This window comes from Morone saxatilis, unplaced genomic scaffold (assembly GCF_004916995.1).
Source record: "Morone saxatilis isolate NCDOM2014 unplaced genomic scaffold, NCSU_SB_2.0 Contig2, whole genome shotgun sequence".
Taxonomy (NCBI): domain Eukaryota; kingdom Metazoa; phylum Chordata; class Actinopteri; family Moronidae; genus Morone; species Morone saxatilis.
Window position 1 is genome coordinate 4,274,901 of NW_023339762.1, and position 17,643 is coordinate 4,292,543.

The window sequence follows — 17,643 nt, forward strand, 5'->3', positions numbered from 1 at the left end:
GGTCTGACCATCCAGGCAAAGCAGGCAGCCCCCCTGTGGCCCAAGACCTCCAGGGAGCCCAAAAGCCCCAGGCTTTCCACTGTGTGCCAGTTTATGTTTGGTAATTTGATTAATTGCAAAGTTGTTGGGAATTTGCACATCAACTGAGACAGGTCCTGCATTATTACTCAATCTTGTGTCAAACTTAAGTTCCTAATCACAATTACTTCAGTGTATTTAGGGAAATACACCATGTGAGCATAATACTCCTCACATTGCTACAAACTAATGCTGCATTCACATGGATTCAGGCAGATGGTAGACAGCAGACGGGCAACACATTCTGGACGGCACGGGGAAAACAAACAGACAGTCTGAATGAATGACAGCAAAAGGAAAAATGCATAATGATATGTTGCTATGGTGATGTCATATAGTTTATAAAAAAATGTAATGAAATATATTAAATAAAATGATTTAGTGTATATTATTTTATGTAATTATTATTATCATCCAGATTGCCCATGTTTTCTCCTTGTGTGGAAGGAAATCAATATAAGACCATTAGCGAGCTAGACAGCTTTTTCAAGTCACTCATGAGAATATTCTCAATTATTCCACTAGTGTTTTTTATCGTGATGCGCGATAATATCGTTTATCATCCCAGACCTAGTATAGCTAAGCTTGCTACACTTTACAGACACCGCAAATAGCACAAACAATCGGAGTCACATTGAGAAACTGATAACCAATAACTTACTTGCTTGCTAATAAAGTAGCGAGGTGAGAGGGCATATGTTAGGTGTCAGCTGCTCCCGAAGGAAAAGTCTAAAAGAAGTTACCTACAATCACAAGGACCATTTTGGTAAGAAATAGGGATGAGTGAGTACACCATTTTCCGAATTGAATTGACTGTTTAACCAACTAAATTTATACCTGTACTTGGCACAGCATCTGAAGTGGGTGGTGCTTAAACCTGAAATGGGCGAGGTGGGATCAACATGGGTTGATCAGAAGTTGCTATATTTATAAGAAAAATATTTACATAATTTAGAAGAGAATGATTGACAGAGGTTTTCTTTATAAAAGTTACTCTATTTGTACAAGTACAGATATTGACATTGACATTTTTTAAAGGTAAAAAGTACATTATCTACACTGGAATACTCAGCTCAACCCTAGTAAGAAACTTAAAACCACAAAGCATTAAAATTCTGTTTTTAATTTCTTGGTCAATTATAGAATTATTTGGCAACTGTTTTGACCAATAATTTTTAATTACTGCAATGAAGCATTCTTAATTTAAACTGAGCCCTTGGCAATCTTCTTCTCCCCTGCAATGACAGCTGAGGCTCATGGGTATTGTATTATTTAGAACCATCATATCAAACTAACACACAAAAAAATGTTAGTTTTGTAGTAGTTTTGTATTAGTATTGTTAAATTTACAGGACTCCTTTTAGGAAAATTCTGGCTGTCAAGTAGCAACTCTATTAGCTTGCTGGATTATTTGCTAGTCTTATTTTACTAGCATACATATTTTGAATAAGAAGGTAATGACCTTCAAACAACTTGTAGTTTGGTACAGTCTTTGCCTTTCAAAAACATAGCTGTATGTTGTGTTTATAGATTGACAGAGTGGGCGATGACATGACTGTGGGACAGCTTTGTGCATTTTAAGAAAACTAGATGACACTGAACTACATTAAGCTATATTTTTTTTATTTATTTCTTCTGAGAATTACTAGACGATACAATGTATTTCATATTCTGTATTCTATATAGGCCAGTAATCAAGATTTTAAATGTTTATGCTTATATATATTCGCACTGGATGCAAAATTTACACAGTAGCAGAGGCATAAAGTCATCGTGTTTTTCAATGTGTCAGACATAATTTTGTGGAATTCATTTATCAGCACCACACATTTGATTTTCAGGTTGACTGGTGGATTGTTCTGCTTAGTCTGGTGTGAAACAACACGCTGCTGCTCGTTTGATTGTTTGATTGGTTTCTGATGAAACCAAATGTACAATTCTGAGTAAGTCTTTTCAGACCTAAAGCCTCACTTTGATCACTAGCTTGATTTGATTGATGAGCAAATGAAATCGACATTGACCTTCAAGCTCATTTGAAGGCAACACATCAACAGAAAACAGAAAACAAGTTATAGTCAGAGCTAGGGTTCCTCAGATTTCTTGACCTCGTCTTTGCCCTGGTAGTGGCAGGACTTACGGCCGGTGATGTGGACAACTAACGGGAACATCATCTGGCCAGATTTTCATGAACTTTTGGTGGTCCCAGAAGATAGTCATACATTTAGTGAGCCTCTGGCTTCCATGTAGAACTATCATAAGCCAAAATACTTCTTTTACACAAGAAATGTAGACATATTATGTGTATACTACTACTGATTGTAGTGACATGCATTGTAAAACTGCATCTGCTTACAAGTATTCTAGTAGGTGAATCTCATAGCAAGACATAGCAGTGTTTACAATGAATGTTGGGTAATAATTTAAAACTTTACTTCAGTTGTCTAGTGATTTTAGGTAATTGGATTCTAATCCAATACACTTTGTTTCAGATTCAGTGAATATCTCAGTCTGCCAGCTTTCCGCTCTGTGTATGCTATTTGTATTTATATTTGTATATTTGCCATCGTATTGGCTTTCTCCAGAATCACTTACCCCAACTTTAATAAGCAGTTCAGATCACTAGTTTGACCCAGTATGTAAATTCTGTCTAGTTTAAATTGCATGCAGTTGGATGATGTCAGTCCAAAGTTAACATCCTGGGTGCCTTTTTAAAAGCAACTAAACACCCCCTGATCATTTTGTTTTTGCTGACCTTTAGTGGTTTAACTTGCTACAGTGATGTAGAAGTGTGCTCCAGGGTGTGTCAGTACACCATGACATCACTGTTAGGCATGGTGACAAGTGAAACAAAGCACACTTTTTGACCACACCTGAGTAGCCGATATGGTCATCATTCAGTCAGCTGCTAAACAAGAAAAGCCCCACGCTTTTAAATGCAGTTAATATAGCAATTATAGCAGTAAAATATATCCTACTGTCTGTTTCATTCGCTCCCCTGTGTGCTCTGCTCTGAAGTCCACTCTGTGTTCGGATAATGGCAACTGCAGTCTATATGACTGTGGTGGCAGAGGTGGGCTATAAATGCTCAGAAATCTTTTGTGGTTTATTCTAGTACATTCTAGGCTTCAGAAAACATCAAAAACTATTTAGGAATATTTTTTTCAGCCAGCAACTTCAAACAGGAAAAAAGCTGAAAAGCTTGTAGTTCTTATTTAAACAACAATTAATTTGTATTATAAAAACCCAAGCACCTGGCTGGCAGTGCTTGTGTCAAATAGTGTTTTAGTAATTAAGACAATAAATATATATACTTTAAAAAGAGCATCTTTTAAAAAATCTCATTGCTGCCATTATCAGTGAATCAACATGCCACAGAGGGTGAAACTGAATATGTTTAACATCACTGTTTTTTAAGGTCTTAAATGACGTTTGAGCAGAGCAAATAATGACGTACAGTAAATCTTAAAAACTATATGATGGCTTTCTCTGGATTCATGTTTTCATGATAAATATATACTCTCAGAAACTCCTTTTAATAAGTAGAGATGAGTTTCAAAGGGCTGGTTGACTGTGTAAGGGGAAAAGGTGAGCCGTCTAGTATCTCTGATAAATCAAAGACACTAAAAGAGTCTCTTTGAGTTTCCCGAACAATCCCAATAAATGTGAACACCTAACAAAGGTCAACAAATGTGTCACATCTTTCAAAACAACAGCGTAAATCACAAAGCACTGTGTCGCTGCATATTGCTTACTTAAATTTGATTGATGTAGTTTTGTTTCTAGAAGATACATGCCACATTGATCTCTGAGTAATTTCTTCTGAAAATACAAACACACACACACACAAAAAAAACTACATTGTTACACTTAAAGAGAAATGTGTTTGATGAAAATACACAAGCATATTATATATATATGTAACATTTGGTTTTTAGGATGTTTCACTGGGTGTAAAGTTTAATGGATGATCCTGGCGATGGTTTTAATGTGTTGCATTGTCAGCAAATGCCATTAAACCAACAATATATTGAGCCTATTAGCCAGTATTATCTGTGTATGGAAAGCCTGATGTTTCTTATTCCCCTGTACCCTTCCATTATTACAACAAATCAGTGAGCCACACTGTTACTGGGTTAATGTAAGCAACATGTCAGTTACCACTGATATGGGCACTGACTGTTTGTTTTGAGTCCAAATATGTCCTCCTGCTGCTGTAAGTACTCAGGACTGTAGTATACCAAATGTGCATTAATCTGTGGCTGAAAATAGATTAACTCGCATGCATGGGGACCCTGGGCAAAAATGAGCTGGACCCCTTTAAGCTCAAAATTCCTCCTACTGTGCATTGTGTACTGTGTTAACATAATGGAGTAATATACAGCCACAGTTTCGCTGTGTGATAACATCTTTAAATGCAAATTGTTTAGGAATATTGAACATGTAAGCACAATATCAGCTAGAGCAATGGTGCCCAACCTCTTTCATCACGGAGTAAACTGACGACCCCTGACCAAGTGACATATTTTTGGGATATTTCATATTATATTCACTGCATAACAATAACAGTAGAGAACAAGTAATAAACTGTACAATGGACCCAAACAGTGAACACAGTAACTGCAGGAAGTTTGTGTAAAACGAGTGATTTGAATGAATTTTGAGCAGATTATTTCTTGTGAATATTGCATCAGAGATGAGTTTTCCTGATATTTTTAGGTACATTTTCTACAATTCTCTGGCTGATTTATGTATTTTTTATTTTTAACAATCATACATACTTAATAGGCTTCCTTTTTTGACATATTTTGTGTTTTCTACCTATTTTTCTCTTAGCTCTTTGGTTGTTTTAACTGCGTACATTTCTCATGCAGGACGAGGCTGTTTAGCAGATCTAACCAAATCTTCACCATTACTCTTGTGAGTTTTTTCAAGTTTATATTTTAATGGTAATCTGAAAATAACAGTTTCATTTAGTTTTCTGGAGAGGAGGAGACCTCTGTGGGTAATTTGGCTCCCGGTAGAAACCTCCTGAGTGATGAACACTGAAGGAATCCTCACTGGGAGAAGCTGACTGCAATGACAGCAATGGTGTTGAAGACAACAACTCCCATGATCCCACGCTACTTCACGTCATCAAACTTAATATTTTGCTATTGTTTTGCTGTGAGACCACCCAGTGGCAAAAATTACATACTGTAGATACCGTATTGTCCCGTGACCAAACCTGATTAAACCAGCCGGCTGCCAGATTCTTTTGAGGATCAGAAGGTGGAGACGGGACGGTAAACAAACAAGGGGGGATATCAGATTGAGATTGAATATCAGCATTTTACTTTGACAGGAAAATTACTTGTCTGCGGTGCCCCACAGCCTAAGTGAAAAACCTAACACCCAACTGCTTTAGTTTCAAAAAGTTGACCCCAAAGTGTGAGGAGTCAGAACCTGCAACAATGGCTACACTCGAGCTGTTACACAAACTACATTCCCAGCTGTTTTAGGACATCAGTTTCTCCTTTTTGACAAACAAAACTATATATTCGTGACCTGTTTTTAAAGATTCACATCCTCGGAAGGAATACATGAGCTAGGGCAGACAGGGTAGGGAAGTCATAAAATATTGAGAATCGGACTAACACGCTGTTGGTCTTTTCTTAGGATTTGTTGATAATAACACTTGTCTTATCCTTCAACATTTATCATACTGATCTTATATCGCACTATATTGGGTGCATTGAGAGCAGCGTTTCCTGATATCAACAATTCTGCCAGCAAATATTATTTATCAGTGCAATTCATTAAGCCCCTCGGAGAAATGCTTTTCTACATTTCTTCATCTCTTTCTATCCCCTTCATCTCTCTCCGATCACAATCGAGCCTGCAAAGCCTGGAGATTTCTCTCGCTGTCCATATCAATCAGTCACTCCACCTCTCTGCTCCCGCTGCTCTCTCTCTCTCCCTGGGCTCAGTCTTAGTTCAGATATTAAATATTAATCAAGGCAGGTTGAGAAGCAGTTGATCAGCTGCCCCTTCACTGATCTGCCTGCTCCCCTGAGCATTGATGTGTCCCATGCAACTGGAGTTATATTTCTAATAAGCATTAGTAGTTTAAAGTGTGTTTCTCTCTGTATTTGATTTTTTTATATTTATGTCCTGTTTCAGCCTCTTTTCTTCTCAACACCCATGTCTTTCTTAGCCCATGTCTTCTTGTCATAAAGCAACATTTTTAAAGCAGTGATATTTAAATTTCAGCATCTGCACCTCAGCCCTGCTGGTGTTGAAAAGTCCATTCAGATTCAGGCCAGTGAGCGCACATCTGCACTAACCTTGACAGATTCTTGCCTCTGACTAATGGGGAAAGTCCTGCAAGAGCTTTAATAATTCTCTGTGGACCCAGACTATTTAAATTCTGAGTTGGCTATGTCTTGGACTCATTCAATGATTTATTTTCTTTACCTGCTTATCCCCTCTAAGGGGAATGGAACACATTCCAGCATTCACTAAGCAGGAATTGGGGTCAGACCCTGAACAGTGACATGTACATCACAGGAGGAACAGACTGCTGGCCCTTCCCGACCTCAAGAGCTTTTCCAGGAACCTTTTTAGGAGATTTAACTGCATTTCGACTGCATGAATTTAGTTCTGGGCTTGATTCCTACACCATGGATCTAACTGCAAAAAAAGTTTCTGCTCAGGAGGTAGCACTTCAGGGTTGAGTTTGCAAGGCTGAACAGCACTGACTGCTTAAACACATGCCTCAAGGCTGCTAGCAAATGTGAATATCTGTCTTGTTTCTTTTCAGCCTCTCTAGGGCTGGCAATGTCAGTGTCTCGGCCGATCGAACTACCACTTTGGCCCAGATTGAAGTTGTGGACAGCTATTGGATAGACTCCCATGAAATGTAATAAAGACATTCGTGGCCCCAGATAATTAATCCCAGTGACGTTGGTGAGCTCCTGACTTTACCCTTTGCGCCGCCATAATATTGAAATGTTTTGTTTTTCCTGAAATGTCACCAAAATTATTGGATGGATTGCCATGAGCCCTACTTTAGTGATCCCTAAGGTCTCCTCTAGTGCCACCAATTATCCACTTATCCAGGGAAAAAATCTCAATATGTGCTGGATTGATTAGGAATGGATTGGTTCCCAGATGATGTATCCTAATGACCCTCTGATCCCCCGACTTTTCCTCTAGCACCACCATTGTTTTGATCAAATTCAATGACTATTGGATGGATCGCTGTGAATTTTGGTACATTGATGTTCCCCTCAAGATTGTAATAACTTTGGTGATCCCTTCACTTTATGTTTACACTGAAAGCACAAGTGTTCATATGTGACATTCATGGCAGTGTGGACAGACCAAATCACATGGAATCTGAAATTTTCAATTCTGATTTGGGTCACTATCATGTGTGGCCAAAATCATATTCAGGACTGATTCTTTACAATGTGACCTCAGTGTGTACAGTCATATCAGAATTCATGTGACTTTTATTCATCGTGCAGGTGACCGTGACCTGATTACAGTGAAATCTGATATGGGCCACATTTAACAAATAATGTGAACACCCAAACAAAAACAAAATCAGATCAATGAGCAATAAATCAGCATTGAGTGCTATGGCTTGAATTGTGAATGTAGCCTTTTCGTCAAGCATCATCAGATTAAAGATTTAATTTGCAAATGACCAAATACCTGCAAAACCTATCCCTCAGCTGTACTTTGTGTTTGTGCTGATTACCAAATGTTAGATGGTGAACATTGTAAACACTAAAGAGGCATGACAATATTGTCAGTGTAAGCATGTTGGCATTTAGCTCAATGTTAATCCATTATCAGTCTAATTTGCCAGAACTCCAAAGTTCTTCAGATGCAATGAAAACTAGAATCAACAGGAAGGAAGGGAACAGGAAGGAAAGGAACCTTGCCTTCTGGAGTTTAAATCCTGGGATTATTTGATCGAAAAGGCCTGAAATACATGAAAATCTGTGGATAGTATACAGGCTCCTGACACACATGTGGTCCTATGTGGGAGAAACCAGGAAAACAAACACCACATAGTAATGCCCATTCAAATGACCTTTGGTATCCTTCTTGCTGCAAGGGCACAGTGTTAAAACACTGATCCATTAGAGTTAAACCAGTAAGCCACCTTGTCAGACCCCCTAGTGACCTCAGCGTAAGGTGGAAAAGGTTCAATCAAGCCTTGAAAACAGAGAATTAGTTCACAAGCCAAACCAGAAACAACAAATTCCTGCCAGTTGAACAGATGTGCGTCCCTGCCTTGATTTCCCAACTGCACCCCCAGAACTCATTTCAGTTTGAATAGTGGCTGCTGGAGATAATCATACAGCCCTTTTCTGAAGAGGACCACTTTCAAAGTGTAGAAATTAAAATTAGTGCATTGTGGGACTACCTTATATTCTTTATATTCATTACATTTACATCAATACAACATCAATGAATTAGACATAATTCATGTATACTTATTGCTACAATATATCCCAGCTAGAAACAGCAGAATATTTTTAAATGAGATGAGAAGATCGACATTATCTTAAAATATGGAACTGGAGTCAGAACATAGTTAGCCTAGCTTAGCATAACACTGCAGGCAGGGGAATAATACACATACACAAACAGGAATGTAAAAACTATAATTTGTTTTTTTCATGAAGTTATGTACTTCTTGGCAGTGTCTTTCTCTCACAGTAAGGTTGATATGGAACAGAGACCAAAACCATCTGTACGTAGCAACAAGGTGTAAAAACTGGGACATCACCCATTGGTTGGACAGACTCACTGAGAATAACTTGCAATCACGCCTCTATTGTCTATTTTACCCTAAATTGGGCCATAATTTGCTAAATGTTGCTGTAGGGAGGAAGACTTGAAACTAGCGATTGAGACCAAAAACTTATTAGGAAACTGTTTACTGAGCTGAAAAATCAAGAGAGAAGTCGGTTCATTTTTCAGCCAATGGAGCTGCCCCCCTTGTTAGTCCTTGAATGTAGGTTTGAAACACTTCCACATTGGCTTCACTTCACTTCCCTGAAAACCACTAATTGTCATTTTTACAATTCTGTTTGCGTCCAGATTAAGAAAACAAGCAGCAGCATATTGATTTGTTAGCTGTAGAGGTGTTGGTAGATTTTTTTAGTGTTTAAAAAGGGATTATTGGGGTACCAATGAGTAAAGCAGTGACCCCAGGCTTTTGATAAAAAAGTGTTTGCTTGTTTTTCAGATGATAACTTGCCTAATTAATCTACTAAATTATTAATAGTGACTACTTCATTTGTCATTAAGTCTTGCACTCTCTCCTCACCTCCATCTTCACCTCTTTTACTCTCACACCTGTCTCCTTTTCTCCTTCTCCAGCAGTTTTTCTTCCTCAGGTCTTCATTAAAACTTGATGGAGATGAGTGAAGCCAATAATCTTCAGGCCCCTTGAACAACCCTGCCTGAAATCAATAGGTTTCCTAGAAAAAAACACAAACGCAAAGTGAATGGGAGGGTGGGAGAAGGTCTGGTTTATTAAATATTAAACAGCAGGTCTCTGGGGAGAGGGGGGAGAGTTGTGGTGATGCAGTGTCTGACCCAATTAGCATCTCCTGTTCACCTGCCAGGCTCCAGCCGAGGCGCCACACTGACTTTTACTCAACACGACAAGCCACTTCTGGGACAGTCACACTCTTCAGGAGCGTTATCCCCTCCGTCTTGTACACTAATCACGACATGATGCATCTGTGCCTGTCACACCCTTGAAGGGGGCCATCTTAGCTCGGTGAAATATCGGTCACCACCAGCTCCAAAATGATCTTACTCTTCAGGAGCCAGCTGTCAACAAGTCCCAATGAGGCTCCTCTGGGGTGAGCTGATGCTTTAGTAACACTGTCTCAGCTTTTTGTGAAACCAGTCATGAGGTCTGTGTGGGACCGTGTGTCACGCTTGTCAAACAGGTTAACAAAGAGTATAAGAGATTGAACCCAAATGCAGACTAGTGAGGCAGAGCTGGTGCAGTGCAGATGATTTAATTGATAACAGAAGTCAATGAACAAAAGCTTACAGATAATCAGACAGGCTCAAGTCAGATCCAGGTAAGGCAATCCAAACAAGCAAGCAAATTTGACAGGAAGAAGGCAGAAAATCCAAAGTCCATAAAACAGACAAATAATAATTAACTCTGCTGGTCAGTGGCAAAAAACAGCACTTTTATTGGGTGTACCGAACTTCGATACTTCTATGGCATCGACCGTATTGTGTCAATACTAGACAAGTATCGGAAAAATGTCTTATCATTCGGTTCCAAATTCAGTGACGTGTGACAGAGTAAAGCTTCCCCACTGATCTCTGGACAGTGACAGCCCAAAAACATGGTGGTTCAATACTTCCGTAGAAGAGGAACCGCTCCCTCTGCAGATAAAAACAGCTCATTCCAAGGTAATGGAAAACACATACAATTCTTATTTTCAGGTGGATTACATACACTGGAATGAAAACCATACTATGATATTATATTCTACTTTTCTCGCCATAGATACCCTATACGTTGGACCTTTTAAGGTGAACAGAGTTGTGATGAAAGGTAAAAGCTTTAAAGAACCAATGAAATTAATCTGTTGTTTGTGTTAATAATGAGTAATGTAATATCACAGTTTTTATCTATATTCTATTTTCATTTAGAGTTCCACTCTGTATCACCCCTCTCTCATATATATGCAGTGATAACTATTCAAACACTGTAATTCAGTAGGCTGGTAGTCATTGGTGTGCATTGCCCGTTATGAGACAGAAGCTTTGAGATGAATGAGTAAAGAGATTAATTCAGATAGAAGAAAGGCAGGAATACACAACAGATGGTGAAAAGAAAGAAAGTGCCAAAACATTTCACTGCACCTCCTTTTGTCTCGTCCCACAAGTGAGGAGCAAATGAGATAAGAAGATGCCTGTGTATCATCCTTACCGCAAATATATTTCAGAAAGGTTTGTGTCAATCACTTATTGGATATTTAAATTTCTTTGAGCCCATCAAGTGAAGGTTTTAGTTTAGTTTTTACAGTTTCTTACCATCAGCCCTGGAATGGACAAACCCAACACTGGCTCTAGAGTGGTTTGTGGTTTTTGTGCATTTCTCAGCCATTGCAATTTCTCCTTTGCACCTGTAAAGGGGGTGAGGTTCCCTGTACTTCATTTTCCAAAGCTGTAAAACGTGCTTCAGCAATAAAAGCAAAAAATGTTGTAGCCTGATAATCTTTTTTCGTTTATTGCATTATCCAGTCTAATCAGTTAGCAAAAAGTAATGCATCTGTCCTGCCGGCATCATTTTCAGTCAACACAGAAGCTGCGGGAGCAATTTCCTGAGGAGAACATTTTTGAAGTGGATTAAAGGAAAACAGCTGCATCAATTTTATCCATGTTTGTTGCCATATTCTTGTTCAGTCCAGTCTCCTAGAAATTGCAGCTGTATCATGTTAATTTGCACCTACAAAAATATGTAAAAATTAATTCTACCCAGATTACATTTTTAACATTATAATGAGGAAACATTGTTAATTAATGTATTTGGCAAGTTACAAAATGTTGACACTGAACATATCAGTATCAGTATTTCATTGTTTTCCTACAATATTCACTTTTACAATACAATGTCCACTCTTGGTAAATAGATAAAACATGACATTTTTGTATTGCTATGATCTGTCTTGCAGCTTGGTAAATGATTGATTCTTTAAGATAGTATTGTATTTTCATGCACACCTTACTCTAATACTCTCACATGCTTGAAGTGATGTGCGGAATAATAATACCAAAAGAGCTTAGTCATTAAATCCAAATAACATGTTGCCTGTCACTCAACCCTACTTCCAAAATTATTGTTTTTTAGCTTTTGATGCTACCACAGAGCTTTTGGAGCACCACTCCTCACACAACTGATTGTGACATGTCACAATACTTGTCACATGGGAGAAGCAAAGCTAACCCATGTCCCTCTGGAGGGAAAGATAGAGGGTAGGACTGTTACATAAACTCCAACAGCACATCTTTTGCACACACTTTATGAAACATTAATGTTCTCAGGTAAGCTTTTAAAAGGTATTTGAGAGTTAATGTTAGCGTGACTGCAATGGTGAATGGTAGCTAACATTTGAATTAACATGGACTAGTTCAAGGTGCTGTCTGACAGATAAACCGGATAATATAAGTTTATATAATCCATTAATAATTAATAATTTTTTAAGAAAAAAATCAGATCATTCTTCACGGATTTAATTTTTTGATTTTTGGAAGACAAAAATGACCAGGAGTGTCTTGATGACATATTTATATTGTGTTTGCTGTGACTGCTTTCAATGTGACATTGAGAGCAATAAAAAACTAAAGTCAAATTCCTTGTATGTGTACAATTAAGCTAATTCTGATTCTGAAGCTGTCGTTTGCATTGACAATACCTCAATACAGCTCCATCATGAGCAATCTGAACCCAGCACTAGAATGGCGGACTCCACCACTACCAGTAAGGACTACTGTATAGAGAGGTAATTCCTTATTTGAATGACATTGATTGATGTGTTTATTTAGTAATATTTGACCAAAATCATAATATTTCCTTAACGAAAGTGCTTTTGTTGCTCAAACACACACTAGGATGTGACCCCCACTATTTAGCATCAAGTTTCCAAGCACTAATACTAATACAACATACATAACAAGGAAAGCAAATAACTTATATTATAAAAATGTAACTTCTAGAAGACAACATTTTCCTTGTCAAAAATCTTAATCCTGCCTACAAAACTCTGATTGGTTGTTTTTCCAAACAGGCAAACAGACGTCAGTAAGCACAAGACTAGGCCTATTTGAATCATTGAGAAATCTGTGGGCGGTAATTGAAAGGTCTGGAACTAGGCTATAAATGTCGAGAAAGGATGAAGGAGCTTTGAGTTGAATGAGGGAAGCGAGAATGGAAATGTAAAAGCCTGTGATGGAATAATTCCATATTCTGTTTTCATGACGCTTTACCACTTCTTGAAGTCTTTGCAGGCTTCTGATTCACATTCATTTGCCGCTGCTTAAAAGATGAGAAAGGATCAGCCTAATCAAACAGTGGTGCCCACATCCCAGAAGAGAGCTCTGTCTCTACAGCGTGTACATGAAAGCTTAGTTCACTGTCATTTCAGTTCTCCGTAAATGGTGGTACAATACCAAAATGACTGAATAATTGTTAATAATTATTTCAAAATATTTTAAACAAATACAGATCTCTCTGGAAGAATTTTCTCCTTCTCAAGTCTGACTCAACAAACAGTTTTGAGCTTTAGTGAGATGCTGTGAATAGCTATGTACAAAGTGAATGACTTGTGAGACTGGGATCTCAGTGGGTGTGTGTCCGTGCATCTATGAATCCTGCACTGACTTTAAAATCCTGGGAGACGCTTAGGTTTCGGGTTTCTCCACATTTGCATAAAGACATGACCAAGAAGCGGTTTCCTGAAGTGGCACTCATCTTTTGGTTTCACCTGATATGACTCTGCAACAGGACAACTGGATACATTGGGACTGAGCTGAGTTATTTACAAATGATTCATCATGCTGTGGACAGTTGTACAACAAATACAAAAATTAAGTCTTCAATATTAAACTTGGATTCCTCTCTCTCCTGCCAAAGCACGGTTTGTCATGCATGTCATCTTTATACGTACAACTGACAGTAAACACCTCGTTCTCCATCTGTGAGTGTCCTGACAATCCATGCTGACAACTGACAGCCTGAGCTGCTTGACACCTGACATTTGTTGTTTTTACTCTTGTTTGGATCATTTTTTAAAATATTATTTCTGTAGTAAGAGCATGTAGAGTTATGTGTTGCATTTATATTTTATTGTTAAATCTGCAATAATCAATACTTAATATTCACTGTGCAGGGGTAGTGACTCTGCAGTTCCTCTTGACTCTACACAGTGTTTTGTGTTTTTTTCATCTCATTGTTTTGATTTTTTTAAATTCCCAATCAGAGCTCTCATCTGTGTCATTTTTGGCCCCAACTGGCAGCTATTTTCAACGACTAGCTGGTGATCATGGTGAAGCATTTGGTAGTTAAATAAAGAGATATTTGGTGGAGACCAGAGTTATTATAGTTTTTTTATTTTGTTTTTTAAAACCTGTAGTTTTAGTTTAGTTTTAATGAGTTTCACTATTAGCTTCAGTTTTTTTATTATAATATGAGGGGTATTATCAGAATAGGTATTACTGTACAAACACATTGAGTCACACATTAGTCATCCCAGTGTCAATAAACAAATGCACCAATGCCTCCTCATGCTTGTTGTGTTGACAAATAGGACTAAAACCTAAGACATTTCCTTTATATTTTGTTGTAGTTTAGTTTTGTAAGTACACAATATCAATTCAATTAGATTTTTTCTTCTAAAATCTAATTATTATTATTATTATTATTATTATTATTAACTAAAATGTGCCTTTCACACCAATTTTTCATTTTTTATTTAGTTTTAGTTAACTATGAATACCTTGGTTGAGACCAAAAACCAAAAGGAAAGTGAATATTGGACTTGCATTCATTGTATGGATAGCAACATGACAAGAATGCTAATGTTGCTCTGTGTCTGCTGGATGTGTAAATAGGCAACTGTTTGCATCTCACTGCCCCTAAGTGGCCAAAAAATCAATTCATGCTGCTTTTTCAATTCATGTGGCCAAAAGACCCACTGGTGTGTGTTTGGAGACACACATCACAATAGACCTTTTTCACAGCAGCCATTTTGACATGAAATAGTAGGGTAAACATAATACCAATGATACTAATTAACGTTCAGTTCCGTTCAGGTCAAACAGAGTCAGGGTGCTGCTGTTGTGCATGTTGGCTCAGTCGAAAGACTCTGCTACACTAAATGGTACTGCTACAATTATTAGTATCATTGGTAACACCTGTGTTTACCCTACTATTTCATGTAAAATGGCTGCTGTGAAAAAGGTCTATTGCAGAGTTGATTATTATAACATTTTATATACTGATCAAAGACACTTAGAACAAGAGCTAGGTCCACACTTGTCTCCATTTTGTGTGTGTTGACATGCCCATTCTTAACCTGCCTGCGCCAGATGGTTTGTTAAACAGAACCATGTGGGAAGCCATCATTGGAAACTGTTTAAAAAAGGGAAAACACTTTCAAAAAAGTGACTGATTACCATCTTAATCCCGTCTTCTAAATTAGGATTGGCCGACTGTTGGACTGGGCTTTTTTTCTGGTCAAAGAGCCTTGTCTTCTCATCTTTGATGTGAGCAATCGATCAGCAGCGACATTTAAACACTGAATGAGTGAGAAGGGAAGGGGATTGCAGATGGACCCACGGCTGTTTGTAGCTCTGTGTATGATTGATAACACTCAACCTCTCAGTCCATCATTGAAACAAAGAACTGCACGGACCCTCTTTTTGTCTGCTCACTCGTCTCGTCGCACTCTGGTCCAACAGCTGCAGCCATTAACAGAGAGAAACAGAAATACATTTATTGTCAAAGGCTGCATTGATATTTCTGCTTTGATTGATTTCTCACTTCACATTACAGAGCGAGTTTGACTTTTAATTCATCTTGTCTCTGCATGTGTGTTGCTTGTGTTTTCCAGTGCTGAGCCCCTGCCCTGTTGCTGCAGCCAGAAGGTGTCACTCCATCTATAAGGGTTTCGCTCAGTGTCTGATGGCACTGGGTGACAGTCTGACGGACAGCGCCCGCAAGGATGAAGACACACACGAGATACACACCATCTGCAGGTGAGTGTGTAATCACACACATACCAAAGCACTGAGTCGCCTAAATAGGAAGTCTGCTGCATTTCAGTATTCAAATATGCATTTCTAAACCCCACAGGGCAGTTGGGTCAGTATTAGTGAGTATTCAGTTACTTTAGGAGAGAGGGTTTAGAAAACAAAGACAGAAGCTCTCTGGGGAAAGCAGCAGGCATTCTCCAAGCTGGAACTGACTATGCAAGGCTTTTGGAGACAAAAGTTTAGACAAGCATTTTACAATTCCACAAAATCATTCCGCTATCTGATATCAATATGGCACGTCCAAGCCTTACTTCTGTACAATTAATTCCACAGATCAAAGTCTTGGCTCTCTAATCCCTCTCTGGACTAACTCCTGGCCTGCTCACACGTTACAAGAATAATATTTGCTAAAATAGCTGTGAACACACAAGTCCAGGTAACAACATTTTGTCCCTTTAAGACTGTATCTTCAGTTATATTGTACCTTTGTTTAACAATGTAGGCCAAAACATTTAGAAAAAAAAATTCTTCGTATTTTGTATCAAAATACAATAATTTGTTCTTCCTGTAAAACAAACAGTGACATGTGCTTATGTAAGCATGAATTGAATAATTTCAACCAATATCATGAAATTCACCCGTCAATCAATCTTCAACTTTTAGCCACACAGAGTGAATATCCGGCAGAGCTGCTGCTGGACTGGGAGACAGACAGTGCTATTGGCTCCCTCCCTAGCTGCCTGTTTTTTACAGGAAATACATAAATATGCAGAAGCAAATAGCACCATTTCATGTGGACTTATGTGGACACATTAGTAAATGTACCTTATACAAATTGGACTATGTCACTACAGTTTCATGGCTGTTGTGAAGGAGAAACAGGGTTTTAAAATGTGTTAGTGTATATGTAATCATGGACTGGGGCTTTAAAGGTAATTAACTACATGCTTTAAATTCTCCCCAGTAGTATTACCTACATAAATAAGAGAACGGAGCTGCCTGTTCAATACACTTGACATGGATAGGGAATCCTGCACAGTGGGCCGAATACCTTGAAGAGAGAGCTGCAGTTAGTAGATTCAGTTCTGTGTCATCAACAGCAAGATATTGAAGACGCTGGTGCACCAAACTGACATCAAGGTAGTTGATGTTTCCCCCTCCACTGTTGCAAACTAAACTTTCATTTGCCATTGAGAATTCCTCTTGTGATGCGTCTTTGACGAGCACACATCACAGGATTGTGATGTAGTCCCTGATTAAATAAAAAATGATTTTACTGACTTGGATTATGTGAGAGGGATATTGAGTCTTTCACAAAACAAATGATTACAATGATTTATGCAGCATGACTGCTAGATTGCCACAACTCTGCCAGGAGTCAGTTGGACTTGAAGGAGAAATCACTTCCAACATGTTTATCTTGCTCAGTGTGTCATTTTTTTGTGCCAAGGTATCACAGTTAATTTGACAATGTTTAAAAAGACTAAATGCAGCGCCTTCAAACTGAGTGATTTTAACCTCCACAACCTTTTAGTTTCAGGAATTATAAACTGTAATGATACTATGGCTGTTGTTCATATTTTTTCCATTTTACCAAAGTGAAATTTTTTTGTGGAAACAGCATCTCGAGTGCAGACCTGAGTGGGTGATTCCTATGACAGCTGTGACATTTGAGAGTCATAACCCTGCATGGCATACAAACACTGATCCAAGACCTTTTTCACCCTTTTCCAAGAAGCTTAAGGTAACGAAGACATAACAATTCCTATATTCAGG

General features: G+C 38.3%; 1 protein-coding gene across 1 annotated transcript in view; it reads left to right on the forward strand.

Annotated features, from left to right (window-relative positions):
- The first annotated feature begins 12,573 nt into the window (after window positions 1–12,573).
- Window positions 12,574–17,643, forward strand: part of nrn1la (neuritin 1-like a) — a 13,828-nt gene continuing 8,758 nt past the window's right edge. Inside the window, exons 1-2 of the mRNA XM_035664805.1 lie at window positions 12,574–12,595; window positions 15,726–15,870. Coding sequence (XP_035520698.1) covers window positions 12,574–12,595; window positions 15,726–15,870 — 167 coding nt within the window. The remainder of the gene's footprint in view (window positions 12,596–15,725; window positions 15,871–17,643) is intronic.